This window comes from Carassius carassius, chromosome 24 (genome assembly GCF_963082965.1).
Source record: "Carassius carassius chromosome 24, fCarCar2.1, whole genome shotgun sequence".
In the NCBI taxonomy this organism is placed as follows: Eukaryota; Metazoa; Chordata; class Actinopteri; order Cypriniformes; family Cyprinidae; genus Carassius; species Carassius carassius.
In genome coordinates this window covers 4,266,589-4,285,927 of record NC_081778.1, presented here as the reverse complement: position 1 = coordinate 4,285,927, position 19,339 = coordinate 4,266,589, and the positions used below count along the sequence as shown (strand labels likewise).

The window sequence follows — 19,339 nt, the reverse complement described above, 5'->3', positions numbered from 1 at the left end:
AGCAGTATTTTCTCATTCTCCCTAATTGTGTAACACTGAGGTTTTGTGTGTAGATATAATTTAATGCCTAAACCTGCACCCCACTTCATTTGCTGGGGTTCAAGTCTGAATTAGCCTCAAGCCTCCATAATTTTCATATTGCAGTATCTCAGATTTCAAGGAGCAATGTCAAATATTTTATTAGTTAATATCATGTCAACTTTAATGAAATGTAATATGTACTTCTTATACTTTTCAATCTCAAGCCATTTAGACACACACATACCCCATATCCATTTTTGACTCTTCCCACCATAATCCCTTTGTTCCCGTCAAGGTGACTGCAATCGGGCCAGATCTGGCCAAAGCACAAGATAGATTAAGTGCCTCTGCAGTAAGTCACCTATCCCAACCCTTCAAGCACCTCGCCATTGCCTCCCACCTTATGACTTCCTCCACTAAATGCCACTTAAGCTATTACAGCTCTCCAGCCTCGGGGTTCTGGTGACCTCAGAGGGTGAGGACAGCAAAAGGGCGATGAGATGGGAAGCCAGCACAGCAGCACCCTTTCCTGTGACAAGGCTTACACCCCCAGCCTGACAGCACTGAGACTTGAGAGAATGGGCTGGGGGTTCAATGAGGGGAATCAGCTTTCAGCATTGTCTAGTTCTGCTGACTCTGTAGAGGCATTTAAACTTGTATTCGCTGTGGCAGCACTTGCTGCCGTGTCTTTGTGGTGTGTCAATGCGATCCAGGTGTGTTCTGTCACCTTTGCAGCACGTTTTTTGTGAGAGGAACAGTACTGGAACAAGCAACATGTTCAGTTAACTGCATTATTGTGTCATCTTGGCATTTTGTCATCAGAAAATGAGCAGAAAGGCTTTATTAAAGTGAAAGGCATAATTAGAGTTGCAGGTACTGGTAAATCTGACTCAGCAGATTAACTTAAGCGCTATGATGCTGTGGAGTGTGAATACTTACGTGTTCCATGAGTTCCTTTATCATCCCATTCCACTGGCCTTTATCATCTTGAAACCCATACTTTCCATCCGGCACCAGGTGGATCTCGTAGGAAAATCCAAGAATGCTTGCCAACTCCTTAAGCAGGTCAATGCAGAAGCCCTCAAAGCGGTCATTGCCGATGAGTGCCCTGTCAGACTTCTTAAGCATGACATATGGCTCCTCCTGTATAAATACAAAATATCCAATGAGAAGCATCTTCAAATGAGCTGAGGTTTCTCATTGAGTTTACTGCACACACACCTCACTGAGTACAGGTAATTCCAACTGATAACTGGCTCAGTTTGAATGGCAAATGATCATTATTATTATTATATGTATTTTTTTTTCTTACATAACCCATGTCACAAAATGTTTTTACATAGCTTATGTTAAAAACTGTACCAAGCAATTTCGGTGCCACTAACAGCACCAACTAAAATTGCAGACTGTTTGTTTGAATGGCCTGAGATAGCAATGGCTCACCAAATGATTCATGTATTGGGAAAGATTTCCTCACACCATTTTGAAGCATTTCTGTTTTGCACCCCAAGTTGCATAAAATGTAAAAGTTGAAGTACAGTGTAAATCAGTGTAACAATTACATAAAATTGCATTAGATTTCGAATCATTTCTCAGCATTAGATGTCAAGATTTGTTGGGATACTTTAGGAAGCATCGGTGAAAATACATTATGCATTTCAATGTCTTGACTATCCCACCTTGACATTATTTTACTCCAGTGGATCATGAAAATCTCTACAGGTCATTATTTTGTCTTGCCTTCTGCATTCCCTCACAGTGAAGAAAGCTGTGCTATACATGAAAGACCCGAAGATGATCCTGGGATTGGCTCATGCAGGAGTGCTGGCATGAGGTACTCAAATGTTGGCTAGAAAGCGGAAGAAAGAGATAAAGCACAGCCACAATCATAGAGACATTGGTCCTGAGGGCCTCTCAAAACTGACGCACTGTCCTGTTGGGCTGAGTGATAAGCCTATATTCCCACAGTGATAAGCCTATATTACCCTGGAATGTTTTACGAATAAAACATGTTGGCATGTTGTACATAGAACATCTTTCATGACCCACACATCTTAACATGTATATCCCAATCCACAATATAAGGCTTGATGGAAAGAAAGTTTCAGGAAATGAAGTCACATTGGCCAGGCCAGCTGTCATCACCAGCTCTAGAACCATTTCTATCATCTGTATCCATGGAATTCTTTCCTAAATCCTGGCTATAATAATCCCAATTGCAGAGGGCTTGAGAAATGTCTTCTCAGTGTAGGAACCAACCCAGGCTCACTGAAAATATGTGCTTGTGGCGACATTTCTGCAACGCTGTTATTATGTACCTTATTGCATGTTTCATGGAAGTTTCAAAGTGAATTTCCATTGAGTGGCGCTAAAATGCACATTCAATACTTGACCATGGCCACATTTTTATTACATTGGTACAGTGTTGTGGTGTTTTTATTACGCTGCTTCGGGTACATATTGTGGCAGTTCAGAATTCAAATGTCCAGTGAGTGTCACTAAAAGTTTAATGCTCCACTGTGTTGGAAAATAACAATCCCCCTACACCAAACCCAACCGTAAAAATACCCAATAGTGTTAGCAAAGGCAAGTCTTATAAAAACACATTTGCTGGTGCAACCATGCTATTGTAACTCTGTGGTTTTGAGCTTTTGTAGTTTCACAGGATTCTTACCAGAGCGCTTCACCTCTCAAGCACAATGCTGTATCGTATGAGCTACCGAGCAAACCTTAGTTAGAAGTTAGAAGACCCATACACATGAAGCTTTGCATGTGATGCTAATGTTCAAAAGTATTAGTTTTTAAAACGTGCAGCATCTTGAAATTGTTTTGCAGTCATAGCATAATATTGTGCAAGGAATTGTGCTTTCTTAATCGAAACTCTGGCCTGTACGTAATTTCTGTGAAAGGAATAAATGTTGCCAGACTCACGGCCTCTAGTGTTCATTTCAACTTGAAATGCATTGATTCATACTTAGTTTTATTTTATTTATTTTTATTTTTTATTTTTGTAGAAATGTAGGTAAAGGCATTAATTTCCAATGAGCCTGTGTAGGTAGGAACTGTTCTAGATCTCTCTATCTCCTTGCTGTAGATCCTGAACCTTGTTCTACAACATCTGAAATTGTTAAGTGTGTTCCCATACTGCAGAGGTCACTACCTAAAGTAGTCGTTTTATGCCACATATGATTGTTACTCCCTTTAAGTGCACTGAAAATACATCTGATGGGTCTGCTGCCAAAATCATCCAGAATATATATTTTAAATTGCTAATTATTACACCTAATCTATGGATGAGCTCCCATCACAACAATGAAATACCGTTATTACAGAACCATGAAAGTATCCCAGCTTGTGACGGGCTTGTTTAAATTGCTGTACTTTAGTTTCCCATCTGCGAACAGATGGTTTAGTGTTACAGTTTAATCAGACCTTAAAACTCTACTGAGTGGGTGCAACTGGGATTCTTCTGTAAAATTGTCTATGTACCTAGACATCTAAGAATTCCCCAAGCCAACACAGGGCTTTATATCTATATTGTATTAGTCCTTGGACACCAGTCTTAAGATCTCCAAGGCTTTGTCAATGACCAACCAACATTGCCCTATATGTTCACACATGCTCATCTATCAAAATTTGATGGCTATTGAGCATGACTAATAACACACCTATCATCAAATTGTTCAAGTTGAGCTTGTTGGAATTGTGTGAACACACTTTATGACCTACTGAAACTACCAAGCAGGCAGGGACTAAATGTGGAATAATAAGGAAACAGCAATATTCAAAGAAGACATTCACTTGAGTGAACAACTTTCCTTACACTATCAACAAAAAAGAAGTACAGTACATACAGTATAATTTCTGAATTATTATTATTATTTATATATTTATTTTTTAAGCAAGTGACAGTGAGAATGGCGTCTGCTTAAAGTTTAAATTTACATTTACATTTATTCATTCAGCATACGCTTTTATCCAAAGCGACTTACAGATGAGGACAGTGGAAGCAATCAAAAACAACAAAATGAGCAATGATATATAAGTGCTATAACAAGTCTCAGTTAGGTCAACACAGTACACGTAGCATGGGCTTTTAAATAATAAAAAAAAAAAAAGAAAACAGATTAAAAAAAGAATAGAGCAAGCTAGTGTTAGAGATCTTAAAGTTGATGACTTATTGAGGTGGAAATTCAATGGATTAGTCCTAGAGAAATCAGATCCCTTGACCTGTGACATCTTCCGTAATGGAGACAAATAAAGATGTTTTAATGAAGCATTATGTCAGCACCAGTAGTTATACAGTTAGTTTAGGACTGCTCTATTTATTGCTGGTGGTGCTTCTGATCAAACTCCCTCAAGGTGACCTACACTACGTGTTTCATCAAACATTCTGTGACATCCTTCTAGCCCTGACAGCATTCCATTTAAGCCAGAAAAGACAACACAAAATGGCACAATTCAAGCTTGACAGAAAATCCAAAGTATTCTGTTGGCAGCTGAAAACAGGACTAGCGCACCTGTCATGCATGTTCATCCTTGAACTAAATTGGAGAATCAGTTCCATTGTAATGCTATGCCCTGTCCAGACTTCTTAATAGTAGCAGGTGTTTTAGAGTGTTGTGAACAATATTTGAAGTGGGATCTGTCAAGATTTGAAAACTGTGCGCTCTGAAAATACTGTAAACAAACTATTTATTTGAGAGACCAGGACTGAGGCCTTTGTCAGCACTCTCAACAACTAAGTATTAATTGTGAGTCAATTACATAAATAGTTCCATTACACAAATAGAGAGCTGATTTATATTAAGTGTCTCTACTTAAATGTATTTAAATTTAAATGAATCTTTTGATACAATGCACTTCTTTTGTACAAATACATGTTTTTACATTATACTTATATTTAAAAATGCATTCCTGTAATTAAATTTGGAATTAACTTCTGTAGTTACATCTGCAATTACCCTACCCCTACACCTTCATCCTAAACTATAGTAAAAAGAGTTTTGCAATTCAATATGATCACAATAACAAATTTGGAATAAACATTTTCATTTTGTCCCAAAATAAATACGATATAAGAAATATTATGCTACATGCAAGTGTCATAAATTGCTGACATGCAACAGATCTAAGCCTGTGATTTATATGTTTTTAATATAAAATATTATGATTTTTTTAAGGCTAAAATGGATGTATTTTTTGATGTCCTGATGAAACCATGAGCCATGGATTGAATGGACGTAGAATGAAACAAAACTTTATACTAGTTGTCCAATTATCTTGATCAAAAATGTTTGTGTGGCCGGAAAAAAAATAATTCAATAATTCAATCATCTATAACAGTTACCATCTGTTCTAAGCCTCCAATATGTAAAATTCCCTAAGGTTCGTTGGCAAATCAAAGTCTGTGTTTTTTTTCTTTTCTTTTTTTCTTTTTGCAATACCTTCTCCCTCTTTTCCTGTATGAACTGTAAAAGAAAGCAGTCAGTTTGAATGAAGTATGAAACAAACTATTTAATCAAAGTAAAGATGCCTTTATAATTTGAGCAATTATACCAGACAAAAGTTGGGATTCTTATTTGTCAGCTGATGCAATAATATGATCATATTATATTCTAAGGTCCACAAATTTGACTTTGGCAATCCCAGCACCAGTTAGCATTATTTCTGAAGGAAGTTGTTGTCAAAGAAGCTTTTGGATGTTGGTACACTGTAAATTCTATCTGCCATAATTGCTATGTGTGATGTGCTATTATTCATTTGTATTGAAAATTGTAGTAGCCCTTATTTAATATCTATGTTTAATGCCTAAAAAAAAAAAAGGTTTCTATTTTCAGATAACAAAACCCATGACCACTACTTGGTACTACAAACAATAACTGATTATATCCTATCAAGAACTTTAACACCTAACAATAACACATAATTATAGCCTTTCAGTTCATTCCACATTTAATGACAGTGTTTATCCCTGTTGATAACTTCTGCCTGTCCAAAATAAGTCCCCCGAGGCCGTTGTCAGTACCACAAAATCCTGAAACATTCCTGTGACATCTGTAAAGGCAGAATCTGAGAGAATGCAGTGTTTAATGGGAACACATTTATTTTAATACATGTCATTTGTGCTATTATCTTGCAAATGACATTGCATAAAGCAAAATTTCACCCAGCATGCATCTGCTTGTAACATTAATAAGTTAAGGTTAGACCAGTAAATCTCTAAAAATATCCTATGGAGATAAATCAATCTGCAATGGGTCAGTGGCATTATCCAGTAAGTTGATTCATTGAATTGTTTTTAAGGTACCTGTGCAACGGTTAAATATTGAAGTTCATTACTTATTTTTAAGGATGTCTGTCACAATTTTCAATCAAAAGAATTGTATCATATGTTGACTGATTAATCAATTTAACTGCAATTAAAAGTAAAACTTAATTTGCAATGCCCTTTTTAATATTGCATTACCTTATTCCAATAATAACATATGCAATTATGCAGACCAAATAAAAAAATAAATAAAAATAAAAAAGCGATGTAGAAATTTTCACTAAATTTAAAATACAAAGAAATTGAAATTTTAACTCGATTAATTAAACATGAAATTATGAAGTAGAAAACACAATTTTCTTTTAAAATAACTTCAATAATCTTCAATCATTTTATTGAACTATATATATATATATCTTTTATGATAGTGCATGCATACTCAATTGTGTCACTGATACCTTTTATTTTTCTTCAGCGTTTTGCACCATAAGATTACATTCTGCTGCATGAATATATCCTGTGTGAACAGTTTTTACTATGTGGCCTGCTTTTATAAGAGTAGTTATGTCAGGTCCACTATCGTCAATGTAACTTGCGATTAGCATACATTTTAGGTTGGGGAATGGTTCTATTCTGGGCAAACACTCGTAGGGCTCAACCTGTGAACAGCACATGCCCTTTTTTACTTTACACTCCTAAAAGTCCTTTTAAAAAAAAATTTATTTGATTTATGATTGCTAATACACTTAATTTGTTATATATAGGATTGTGAGGGAAGAGCTCTGGCACAATTCAAACTTTTCAACTGTACTTTTCACAACATTTTTTAGGGAAAGTTTAGTGAATAAGAGACCTTCAAGAGACCAAAATCCCTGGTCCTCCACAGTATCAAGTTTTGTCAGGTATACAGATACATGTTGGATATGCTAAGGTAATGGCACGGCTATAGTTTCTTATAATTCCTATTTTGACTGGAATTGTATTATGTAGTAGCAAGTCTTGATACTTGCTCTGCCACAATAGCAGCAGTGTAGCAGATCTGTTCCTCAAAGACCAAACACATTAACATCGCCATGTATCTTACAGTGGTAAACTGAGAGTTGTCATGGCAGAATTCCTTTAACTCTAGTTTTATTTCCAAATTCAACTGGCCAAAATGTGTTGAGAGTCGCTGCTATCTCCAAATCAAAATTGTTATTCTGCTTACTAAAGCAGTCCGAATAGATGGCTCAAACTATGTTTTTAAACAGGGGAAGACATCTTGTGTTGTTGATTCAGCCAGGGCAATTTATTTTAAAGACTGACTCACTGAAAGGGACAAAGCTATTTGGCATTTCTGTGAGAGGAAATGAGAATCTGGAGCATGTGCATTTTGTTACTTGAAAAGCAGCCCATAAGCTGTCCTGAAACAAGGTAAAGCACACTCGAAGAGAAAGTGAAATTTGGGGAAAAAAAGAGTAAATTAGACATAGAATGATAAAGACTACTCTCCTTCACACACACGCATCTCAATGACCTTACCAGGATGGTGGTGATGACTAGAGAGCGATTGGAAAGCGAGTCAGTGATGTTCATGCCGTTCTGCCTGGGTCCCTCTGTGATGTTCAGCCCCCCAGATGCACTCCACTTCCCCACCTAAAAAAAGATGAATTTTATGTAGTCAGTGCATGTTTCACTTAACTGTGTGACCCACCCACATCGCAATAGCCCATCTGACTGCATTAGCAGCCCTGTGCTGAGCTCATCCAGAGGCATTAGTTGATTGGCTCTTCTGTTTTTATGCCAATAGGTCTGTACTTGGGCTCATGAGTAGCTAGGCCCTTGCATGCACTCTGAATACATTAACATAGAGGAAGGGCAATTCCACCAAAGGAGATTGCTTTTCAATTCAATTTTGCAAACACAAAATGTTGAACAAAGGAAAAGGCAGAACTTATGGTATGATTAACAATCTGCTAACATTGTGGAGGTGTTATGTATTTATTTATAGTTTGTGACTAAAAAAAATCCTATTCCAACTTAATATGTAGCATCAACTATAAACAAGACATCTGTTAGTTCATTTCTAAGTTGAAAAAATAAATTAACAAACAAACATATGTTTGTACAGAAAAAAATATAAATTACAGGGCACGTACTTGTGTTCTGGTATGAATTGAATATGGAAGTTTTGCAACTATGTGTGAATTCAGTCTTGCATGGCTAATAGCTAATAACTAAATGTTTGAGGCTATGTTAGATTGCATTCTTGCAATGTGTTTTTGGCCTTTCAAATTAACCATCCTTCGACAATAAAAAAAAAAAAAAAAAAAAAAAAAAAAAAATATATATATATATATATATATATATATATATACATATTTTTTAATGTTTGTTTTTGTGAAAAGTGGGGACATCTCATAGGCATAATGGTTTTTATACTGTACAAACTGTATATTCTATGGCCCTACACCAACCCTACACCTAACCCTCACAGGAAACTTTGTGCATTTTTAGTTTCTCAAAAAAACTAATTCTGTATGATTTATAAGCTAAAAATGGGGACATTGGTTATGTCCTCATAAGTCAACCTCTCCTTGTAATACCTGTGTCATACCCATGTCATTATACAGAGTTGTGTCCTGATATGTCACACACACACACTATATGTTGTACAAACACAAAGGAAACATTTACACAGTAAAATGCAGACAGCAGTTGCAATAGCTGTACTGTAAATATTGCCTCTAATATCAGGGAATCTGGGCAAATTAAGCTAGTTTGCACAAACATTCCTCTGCAGCGAGAAAAAAAGGAAGTCATGCATATTGTTCAGTCACTCTTCAACAAATCTTTACTGCAAATGGCCTCATTGCTGTCTGTATCCATCTCTGTCTGAGGACGTGTGCCACTGCCCCCTCCTGCAACACTACAACTGTTCTCATATGCATAAAGCAACAAGACTGGCAAATCTCCTCAATCACCCGATAACACCACTCACCTGATGCAGAGCCTAACAAATGCATATGGCTTGACACATGTATTAGTTACAGATTGGCTAAATTCTAGGTGATGTACATTTCAGATGATATGCTACGCCACTTAATAGGGTGAGGTTCTGTAATTGCAAATTGACTGCGATTAACTAAATTCATTAAAAGTCATTATCAGGACAAGGCACAATTATTTATTCACATTGCTGACAGTAGACTTTCTTGGCCTTCTCAAAATGAACAGATTCTTCAAACTACTTATTCCAGTCTAAAATGCAGATTAATATCCTTTGTATATATTTAGATTTTTTTGAATAGCTACTTACAGAAAAGTTAAATATGTGGCCTACTAAGAGAAACATGTGAATGTTACTGGGAATTGCATTATAGTTCTCTACAGGAATTATGGGTTTTATCATTTTGTGTGTGTTTGTGCTTCCGAATTCGAGCTGGTGATATTTTTAAGTTGGTTTTTAGTGAAACGATCATGGTTGGGGTTGCCAGATGTCATACACCTAAATCCCCAAATCAGAGTACTTTTTTGTTTCTCCCTTGAAAAAAAAAAAAAAAATTCTGTCATGTGGTTTACTTAAACTTCTCAACCTGGCATTTGCTCTCTCACTCTCTACATTATGGAAAAATACGCTGATGAGCTGAAAATACAGGCAAACATGTAAGCTGGAGTTTAGCTATATTTACTGAGATATTCTGCTCAAATAAAAATGTAATACAGAAAGTCTGTTTGCTTTCACACAGTTGGCTATTTATCCTGAAATGTTTCATTGTAATTTATTAATTAAATATTAATTTGGTAATTAAATTTGTAACAAACCTTTGCATGCTTTCATGGTTGCAGTTGCCAGATGTGTTTAAACCTCCCTCTCTCTCTATCTCTGTCTCTATCTCTCTCTCGCTCTCTCTCTCTCTCTCTCTCTCTCTCTCTCTCTCTCTCTCTCTATATATATATATATATATATATATATATAATGACAACATTGTATTATAATAAAATTACAGAAATCATGGTCAAATTTTGTGTCTACATTATGACATTCAAACTTCTAAATGAAAGTTAATTTAGTGCAGTCATATTTACACCTCATGACTGCACAAAAGCATGCTATGTGTAACTTCAGCCAGTCATTAATGAAGGCTTGTAATTAACAGTACTTTGTACACTAATCCAATTTGCTTTATGATCCACTAACTTATGCTTATGTTTAAACACCTCATTTGCTTCCTTGTTAGGAGGTAAATTAAACGTAAGACACAGATTGCTCTACATTTTCACAGCAATGGGGACCAAACGAGACAACGTACAAGAGGTTTCAGTATGCTAGACTGTGAAATCAGAAGGTTATTTGAGGGAAGATACAATCCTTTGCAATGACTCATATTTGTTCTTTGGCAGCATGAATGTTTCTAGCGTAATCGACTATGCAAAACAACAGTGAGTTGTTTAACATGCAAGCATTAGCGGAAGAAAACAGCTTTTGATCATTTTATCCCTCCTCCTGTGCAAAAAAGCATGGAGACATAGCAAAAGCATTATTATCCTATATGTGCTTTGTTTGGGAGTTATGTTGTGTCTGATTTGAGACAGTTGTTATGTGTTTGTGTGGTGGTTTACCTTTTGGAGGCCATCTTCCTTAAGACTCACAATGTCAAGATCAAAGTCGGTGCGCAGACCTGTAGTTTTGTTGAAGCACAGTCGTCCTGTCAGGCCATCCCAGTGAGACTTGAAAGAGCAGAGAGAGATGGTCAACAATTTAAACACACCAGGGTTGTGCAATGTTCAGAATTTAACTGAGAATGCTATTTCAATCCAAATTAAATCCCCCAATTTGAATTTCATTTCAATCAACAAAGGAGACAGAACTGGAGTATAATATATATATATATATATATATATATATATATATATATATATATATATATATATATAGATAGATAGATAGATAGATAGATAGATAGATAGATAGATAGATAAATCCAATTCAACATACTGCAGTGTGTGTTCAAATCCATTCAAATTCACATTCATGAATTGAAATGGAGTCAGTTCTTCAATTCTCATCCATGTCGGGGAAACATACTTGTGCTTACATACATTACCCCCTAATACACTTCCTCATAAGCACACACAAACAGCTTCTATTTCCTTTTTAATTACATTTTATGTCCCAGCACCTCAAATACATCTTCCCCCAAGACCTCTGTCCTAATTAACGACCATCTCACTTGCAACAATCTCTAGAGACACAGAAAAAATTACATTGCAACTCCTCCTCTCCATTCCTCTCTCGGCCTCTAAGCAAAGAGCTCCTCCCCTGAAAAACACACACTTATCTCAAGCTCTCTCCATAGCCTCTTCCAAATGAAACACCTCTGTTCTTGTTCAGAAGATGTGTGTTCTCTGCTATGCCAAAGAGACAATGCTCTCCACGCCAACTCCACGGCCCTCATTTTGCTCTTCTCTCATACACGCCGCTCCACAGAGCTGTGTTCAACAACTCTAATCTGCCTATTATGAGTCCCAATCAAAGTCTCTCTTGTGAGCTGAAATAAGAGCTGATTATGACGAGCACATTTGCGTGCGAAGCACACGGTGATGAGAAAGTGGGACACTGTGAGTTTAGTAGTGCAGGGCCAGAAGAGAACGAATGCAAACTTTCTGCAATCAGCTTATCTACTGCACTTAAATGAGGCAATTAAAATGGATGGTGAATGGTAATAGTTTATCAGGTAAGATTCCATTAAAACCAAAGATAGCCTCTGAATAATGATGTGGAATGTATCAGTTGTAAAGTTATTTACTAATGACTAATTGGTAAAGGTATTTGGACATTTAGGTCACGATTAGAAGTATAGGCATGTCACTGATAACAAAACTATCAGAGTGAGTGTTATTTATTTCACAGAAAGATACCACAGGTACCACGCATATATAGTGTACTGTTTATCATTATTATTATTATTATTATTATTATTTTCTTAAATTTTCTTTAAAGAAATTTTGACAGCATGTTGAACTTTTATTTTGACATTGCAGAGAACTGAGCACACAAAGCTACATTCTCATCTGCTTTCTGCATTTGCCAATCGCCAATAATGTATTTCATTTAAACAAGTCTTATATTATATAATAAACATTTAACCTTAAAAACTGCAATTATGATATCCTCTGAAATGTGCATTTGTAGGCTGCATAAACATGAGTGTACTCGTGTAATATTCGGACCATTCAAATTGACAGGAGAGTTGTGCTATTAAAAAAAGAAAAAAAAAGAAAAAAAAATTGATTGAAAAACTTTCAACACTAATTTCAAACCATACAATTTGCTTCTATGTTGCATTCATGTCATTTTCACTGTGTGCTGAATGTGTGTTACCTGTGAAAAAAGATTAATATATATATATATATATATATATATATATATATATATATATATATATATATATATATATATATATATATATATATAAATACAGTACAGACCAAAAGTTTGGACACACCTTCTCATTCAAAGAGTTTTCTTTATTTTCATGACTATGAAAATTGTAGATTCACACTGAAGGCATCAAAACTATGAATTAACACATGTGGAATTATAAGTTTGTTAGAGTGATTACATTACATTATAAAGGTTTTACAAGTCAATAGACAAACAATAGAAATGTCATGTTTTTTTTTTTTAGTGTGCTTGTACTATCTTTCTTTAAAATGGAAATTAAAATATTGAAAAGTATTGAAAATACTTAGATAATGATACAAAATATTCACTTAAAAATTTTTGCAACCATCGCTAAAGTGTGCAGATACTTTTTGGGGTCAATGTATAAAACAATGCAGTTTAAATCACAAATAAAAAGAAAACCACTTAAAATGAGCTTCAACAGGCATCAATGACAAGTGTTCAGCAGAGAAGTTGATACTCTGTTATTTAAACAATATCTTATATATCTTATCTTGTCTCTGGAGAGCAGAAGTGTTTGTGACAGCAGTGCCACGAGCGATTGTCATTACCTCTTTAATGAAACTCATGAAGCGTCCTCCGAACCTCCAGGGTTTGTGGCGATGACACTGCAATGAGTTGACAGTCATCTGCGGCGCATGCTGGTAAGAAACCGACACAATGTGGACTGCGTCGTACGTCAGAGCAGCATCTGTCTGAAATAAATACAGGGGGCGATATGTTAGCTGAAAGGATCCGACAAGCGGGAGGGGTGTTAAAGCTGACCAGTTGACAACCTTGTCAAACAGAAAACTAGGCCACTGCTCAGCACCATTAGCACAGTTGAATCAAAATGTTAAAAGAAGAGAAGTCTTCACCATTTGATTCAAGTCTTATGCTAGGAGACAGTGTGCATGAATAAATGGTTTGTTGTTCTTCAAGGAGGAGGAGGTAGGGGGATGGGTTCAAGGAATTAGGAAAAGTTTTCATGTTTCATGGCAAAATTGTCATGTCATTGTTGTGTGCCAAAACTTCCATGGTTCATACTTATTGTTTTAATAAGTTGCTAACAAGCAAGTGCTTCATTTAGATGTATTGCACTTTTTTTTTTTTACAGGCTATTTTTAGTGATGCATAGTTGTTCTTTAACTGACCAATGCTACATGTATAAATGTCTAATAATTAAAGAAAAATAATAACTGTAGAAGAATAATTGTTTGACAACTAATTGTTTCTATCTTTGTACTGTAAATCATACAGAATTCAGTGCTTTGCTTGCTTACACATTGGTTTGACATTGCATTGCTTCAAACTGTGACTATATGGTAATGCCTGTCTTTGTGCTGTTTTGTTGACATTTCATTAGCTCCGAAGTTGACCCTACTCTCTTTGATTTTGCATTGCTATTTTGATGAGAAACATCAAATGACAAATGCTCCAAAAGTGGAACGAAACAGCGATAGTCATTTGAGCAGGTATGTTTATTTGCGGTCTGATCTCGATTACGCAATCCAGTGAGGAGCATTTGAATACAGCACAGGATTCTCTGTTACAAAACCCAGATGTCTTGGTGATTTTAAGCTAGATGAAACAGTACTGATGTTGAAAACACCAAATTCTTCAAAATGGTTGCACCAAACCCTGATTAGATAGAACTGGTGGAGGGAACAGAAACTAATAATAAAGAACATTATTTGTCCTTTATTATTAGTTTATGTTCCCTGCACCAGTTCTATCTAATCAGGTGTAGGTGCTACCATTTTGAAGAATTTGGTGGCACCTGTACCTCTCATATTGACTTTGGAGTCCTGATTTTGATGGACACAGATAAGGGAATCTATCTGCAGGGTCCATCAAGCAAGTATATCACAAGAGAAAGAGATTTTAGTCCTCCAACCATTTCAGCATCTGTAAACACTGTGACTGGTGTTAATTTCTTTCCACAATCTTTGCAAGACAAAGTCATTTTTCTGAGCCAAAACCAACCACAAGTTCCCACTGAGACACACTCAGTCTACAGTGAACAGGCTACAACTAAACATGAGGATTGTCAGACACTGCATCCTTAAGTCTGTTCTCTCTCCATTTTCATAACATTGTTTTCCAGTCTGCTGTAAACTCAAATACTGCCAAAGCATTTCTCAAAACTGAACGAAAATGCTGAACACCTTAACATGTAAGATTCAGAAAAAAAGAAGTAAAAAAGAGAATTTATAAAAAGGCATAAGGATGCCCTACATCAGAATATATTTCAAGAAGAACTATGGAAATGTACCTTCGCTGCCTTAAACACACCTCCAAAAGTAATGAAATAAACTCCGTTCTCAAATAAATGAATTACTCCAATTAAGATACTAAATGAGCCATTGACTATTTCATCCCTAATCATAATTTGTCTGTAATATTTAAGTAATCCCCCAAAAAATAGGTTTGATTTATAAAGGTGTGTTTGATTAGGTAAGAAGCTAAACTCTGCAGGACAGCACCCCTTTAAGACTTTTATGAACTGCACATACTTTTATTATAGAGTTTAAACTACTCTATATAATAAAATATCATCAACTGTAGGATGATGTGATCCTCCTAGACTGGATTTATCCATCTCTGTTTCCAAGTGTCTGCAAACTATCTGCAAAGAATATCTAAGTTGGCAATGTATTCCCTTACATGACAGGCTAAAAAGTTTTATTTTACAGATTGAAATATGGGCATGATATAGCTTCACCGACTCCAGGAGAAATGCTGGGAGCAGCATAAAACCTTGTACCTCACAAATCTGACCAAGGTTTTTGATCCCCCAAGCTCAGCTCATCAAAGAACTTTAACATCTACTGTGGCTTTCAGCAAGGATGTATCTGGTCCCTCTTCAGTCAGTTTCTTTCTCAGCTCTTAAAACATTCCCTTTAACATATACCAGGGTTGTCCAATCTTTCTCTTGGAAGGTCACTGTCCTGCAGAGTTTAGCTCATACCACAATTAAAAACACACATGAACCAGGTAATCAAGTCCTTCAATATATATATATATATATATATATAATAAAATGTACTCGTGTGTTGGGGCAAATCTTCACAATGCTGGCCATCCAGGAGATGGATTGTTCACCCGAGCAAGAACCAAAATATTCAATATAGACAAAAACATGTAATTTTCCAGCTCTGCTATTGTCATCAGCCATAAAGCAACTGGATTGATTTTGTCTGCAACGACTTCAGACAATTAATAAAAAGTAAGAAAAAAAACTGGTACACCATTTGCCCAAACTCACATCCTTAACACATCCTACTGTAACAATCTTCTGGAGAGATGAGGGCTTGTTCAGGCAATGTGAGCTACTCTAGATCAAGCATGTCCGCAGGAAGATGTGTTCACTGAGATGTCCTTTATATCGACCTTGCCATAGGCTTCTTGTAACCAGGCAAAACGATGTTGTGATTTGAGAGCTGTGGGTAAAAAGAGTGTTGAGAACACTAGACCTGATGGAAAAGTACATTTATTCAATAGCTGGGATGATTAAAATGAGTGGTTGAAATGAACTGTATTCAAACATTCAACACAGAGATGGATGTGGTAGAAACTATATGCCTCACATCAGTCTTGTTAGCTGTTCCAAATACAATAATGCCATCTAAGATGCATATGCCAGGGTTTTCAACCTTACACAAAAGACAAAGTACACTTTAATATTTATGAAACAAAAAGTCAATTTAAAGGAAATGGTAGCACTGAAAGTGTGTGTGTGTGTGTGCGTGTGTGTGTGTGTGTGTGTGTGTGTGTGTGTATGCATGTGTGGATGTGTGTATGTGTGTGTGAGTGTGGTTGTATGATAACAGTACTCCTCTAAATTAAAATAATCAGAAATTCTACAGAACGGCGTAGGAGTATTTGAACTACTGTGAAACCGATTAATAGATAATCAGAAGCCATGCAGTTAAAACCAGTCTTTATATCATGGTATTCAATAAAGGCAGCGTATAAGGCATACCATTTGGGATTATTAAATCTGACCTGCCGCAGTCTAAAGGATTCTATTACCTAGCAAACAAGTATTTGATACTGTATTTGAGTACCACCATTACTCTCCCAACTATGGTAATTATAATTATTACAGACAACAAATCCATCTGAAACATTTCACAGTCTTGGAATATTTTAAGAAATAAATAGCTCTTTTAGAGTTTATTTTTTTAAGAGTAGAGATTAACTGAATATGTATGGCTATGGATTAGATTGGATACAAGTGGAACCTATTCAAAGCTTTTGTGCCATTGTTTAATGTGCCATTTCTTTTTTTTAATAGCTGGTGACATTCAGAGAGAAAATGGAAGCATACCGTCATGATCCCTTCCAGGAGACCAGAGTCCGGTTTTGGGGGAATCTGCCTCTCAAGGGACCACTTTTCCACAATGGAGACAACCTGAGGATTGTCCACATTTAGGATGCGGAAGCCAGTCATATTGACACCACAAAAGCGGTACGGCTCCAGGTTTATGGCCATGAGATCCTAAAGGAAAGATAGAGAAAAGGATCTCATTTAACCAGCCAGAATTGAGCTTCATTGTTGCTGGGTGAGAGGCTTCTTGTATCTTTGTCCCTAATAAAAGCAGGAGAAAAAAGAAGATAGACAGAGCAAAAATAAAAGAGATTAAGGATAATAATGTGCTTTCCAGGCCGCCTGGGTACAGCCAGATGAAGCATAGTGGGACGTAGACCTCTGTGCCAGCATGTATGATATCATAGACAGTGAGCCAGGAGTCATTCGCACAATAGCTGATTGAAACAGTTATTTCCTCTGTCTCCATTACTTCCATCCAGCCAATTGAACCGTAAACACTTCACACCGATCTGAATGCCGACTTGACACTAAAAATGTATCACTATTCTGGGCATTCAATGATTTTAACAGTGTGGATTCTTAAAAAAAGGATTTCATACATTTCATATTCTCAATGCAGTGTTGTGGGACGAAAAATACTCTGAAAATGAAATTGCTTGGGTGGAAAATAGCATTAAGATTAAGTGTAAATTAATCAAGATCTTTTTGTCTTATGAGGTCAAAGCAAAAGGCACAGACACCTAACAAGGGGTTCTGTAAATCTGAAAATGAATGGCAAAATGAGCAGTGTTCATTGAAAGAACTTCATATAATGTGCTGAGGCTAATTAACACTCCAGAAACAATACCAACACACACCCACACTACGCATGCTATTGTCTGGAGTGTTATTCTGAGAACAGTCGGTCTGTTTCTTGTACCATCCTACATATTGCCAAACATGTTGGGAAGGTGGGGGCGGTGAAGAAATGTGGTAGAACATAATAGACTATTTCATTAACACCCTGTGGGGTTAGAACTGTTCGGAGAGAAACATGAAAAACACATGCAGAAATGGCTGGCTCCAAGAAACAGCTCTTTTTGAACTATAACATAAATGATTTCTTGTTAAATGTAGATGCTATGATGGAAGTCTGTTTTATGGCTTCTTTCCATTTTAATGTTTTACTGTATCAATGTGGCATAAGCGTATAAGTGTTGATTGATGCTCAAATGCTTAGAATGCAGTGGATTTCTAGTTGGATTATTGTAAATGCATATTAGGGGTGTAATGGTACACGTATTCGTACTGAAAATGTTCTTTCGGTTCATTACGCATGTGTACCAAACAAATACAGCATTGTTTTAATCACTGCATGAATGAAACTTCATTGGAAACTTCAAGTTTTATATATTGTTACTTTTGATAGGAAACAAAGTCTCATCTTTCAAATTATGTCTTTTTCTCTTGGTTTTGATGCTCTTTTATGTGGCACGACAGATCACTGTATAAATGCCACAGTTCAAACAGCAGCACGATCGCCTCTTCCTCTTTGCTACTAGTTTTAACGCGAAATAAACATGTATGAACATTTCATGCCTCAAGTAATCGCTCATTCATTGTTTCAACCACAGAAAGATGACAATAAAACAGCTTGTAAACAAAATGCCACATTAATTTACCTCAGTCAAGTCATTATCAGTGTCCACAGCTCATTAGTTCTCTATAAATAAAGTCTAGAGAAGCGCATTTTGTGAAATATTAGACTATATACTCATTATATTTTACTTTAACTGTAAGTGATGTCTTAATCATTTAATGTTAAATAAATCTGTTATGAAATGAATTATGAGACGCACAGTGTAAATGAATATGTTTCAACAGCAATTTTTTTTAATATAATTTAGAAGTTAATAAAAAAAGAAAATTGTGCAATTTACATGTTTGCATTTTTTTTTAAGTTGAGTGTTTCTTGTGATATTTAAAAATAAATATATTATAGTAATTAAATTTAAACTTGGACTCTGTTGTTAAAGGGATAGTTCACCCAAATAGCAAAATTATGTCATTAATAACTCACCCTCATGTTGTTCCAAACCCATGACTTCCGTTTATCTTTGGAACACAGTTTAAGATATTTTAGGCTTGAATCAAGGGCAATTGTTGCCAATGACGCCATTACGTTGAGCGCAAAAGAACCGGTGAACCGTTTTCTTCAACTGGTTTATTGAATCGAACTGTTAGAAAGAACTACTGGTGATCCGAAAACCGATGCAACCGGTTCTTGACTCGTGAACTAGTCAGT

At 36.0% G+C, this 19,339-nt stretch overlaps 1 protein-coding gene across 1 annotated transcript in view; it reads right to left on the bottom strand.

Moving 5' to 3' along the window:
• The window catches only part of LOC132102733 (glutamate receptor ionotropic, kainate 3-like), a 165,140-nt gene that overhangs the window by 38,077 nt on the left and 107,724 nt on the right, over window positions 1-19,339 (bottom strand). Inside the window, exons 6-10 of the mRNA XM_059507360.1 lie at window positions 17,053-17,223; window positions 13,292-13,435; window positions 10,895-11,002; window positions 7,814-7,927; window positions 961-1,164 (exon numbers count right to left, since the gene is read on the bottom strand). Coding sequence (XP_059363343.1) covers window positions 961-1,164; window positions 7,814-7,927; window positions 10,895-11,002; window positions 13,292-13,435; window positions 17,053-17,223 — 741 coding nt within the window. The remainder of the gene's footprint in view (window positions 1-960; window positions 1,165-7,813; window positions 7,928-10,894; window positions 11,003-13,291; window positions 13,436-17,052; window positions 17,224-19,339) is intronic.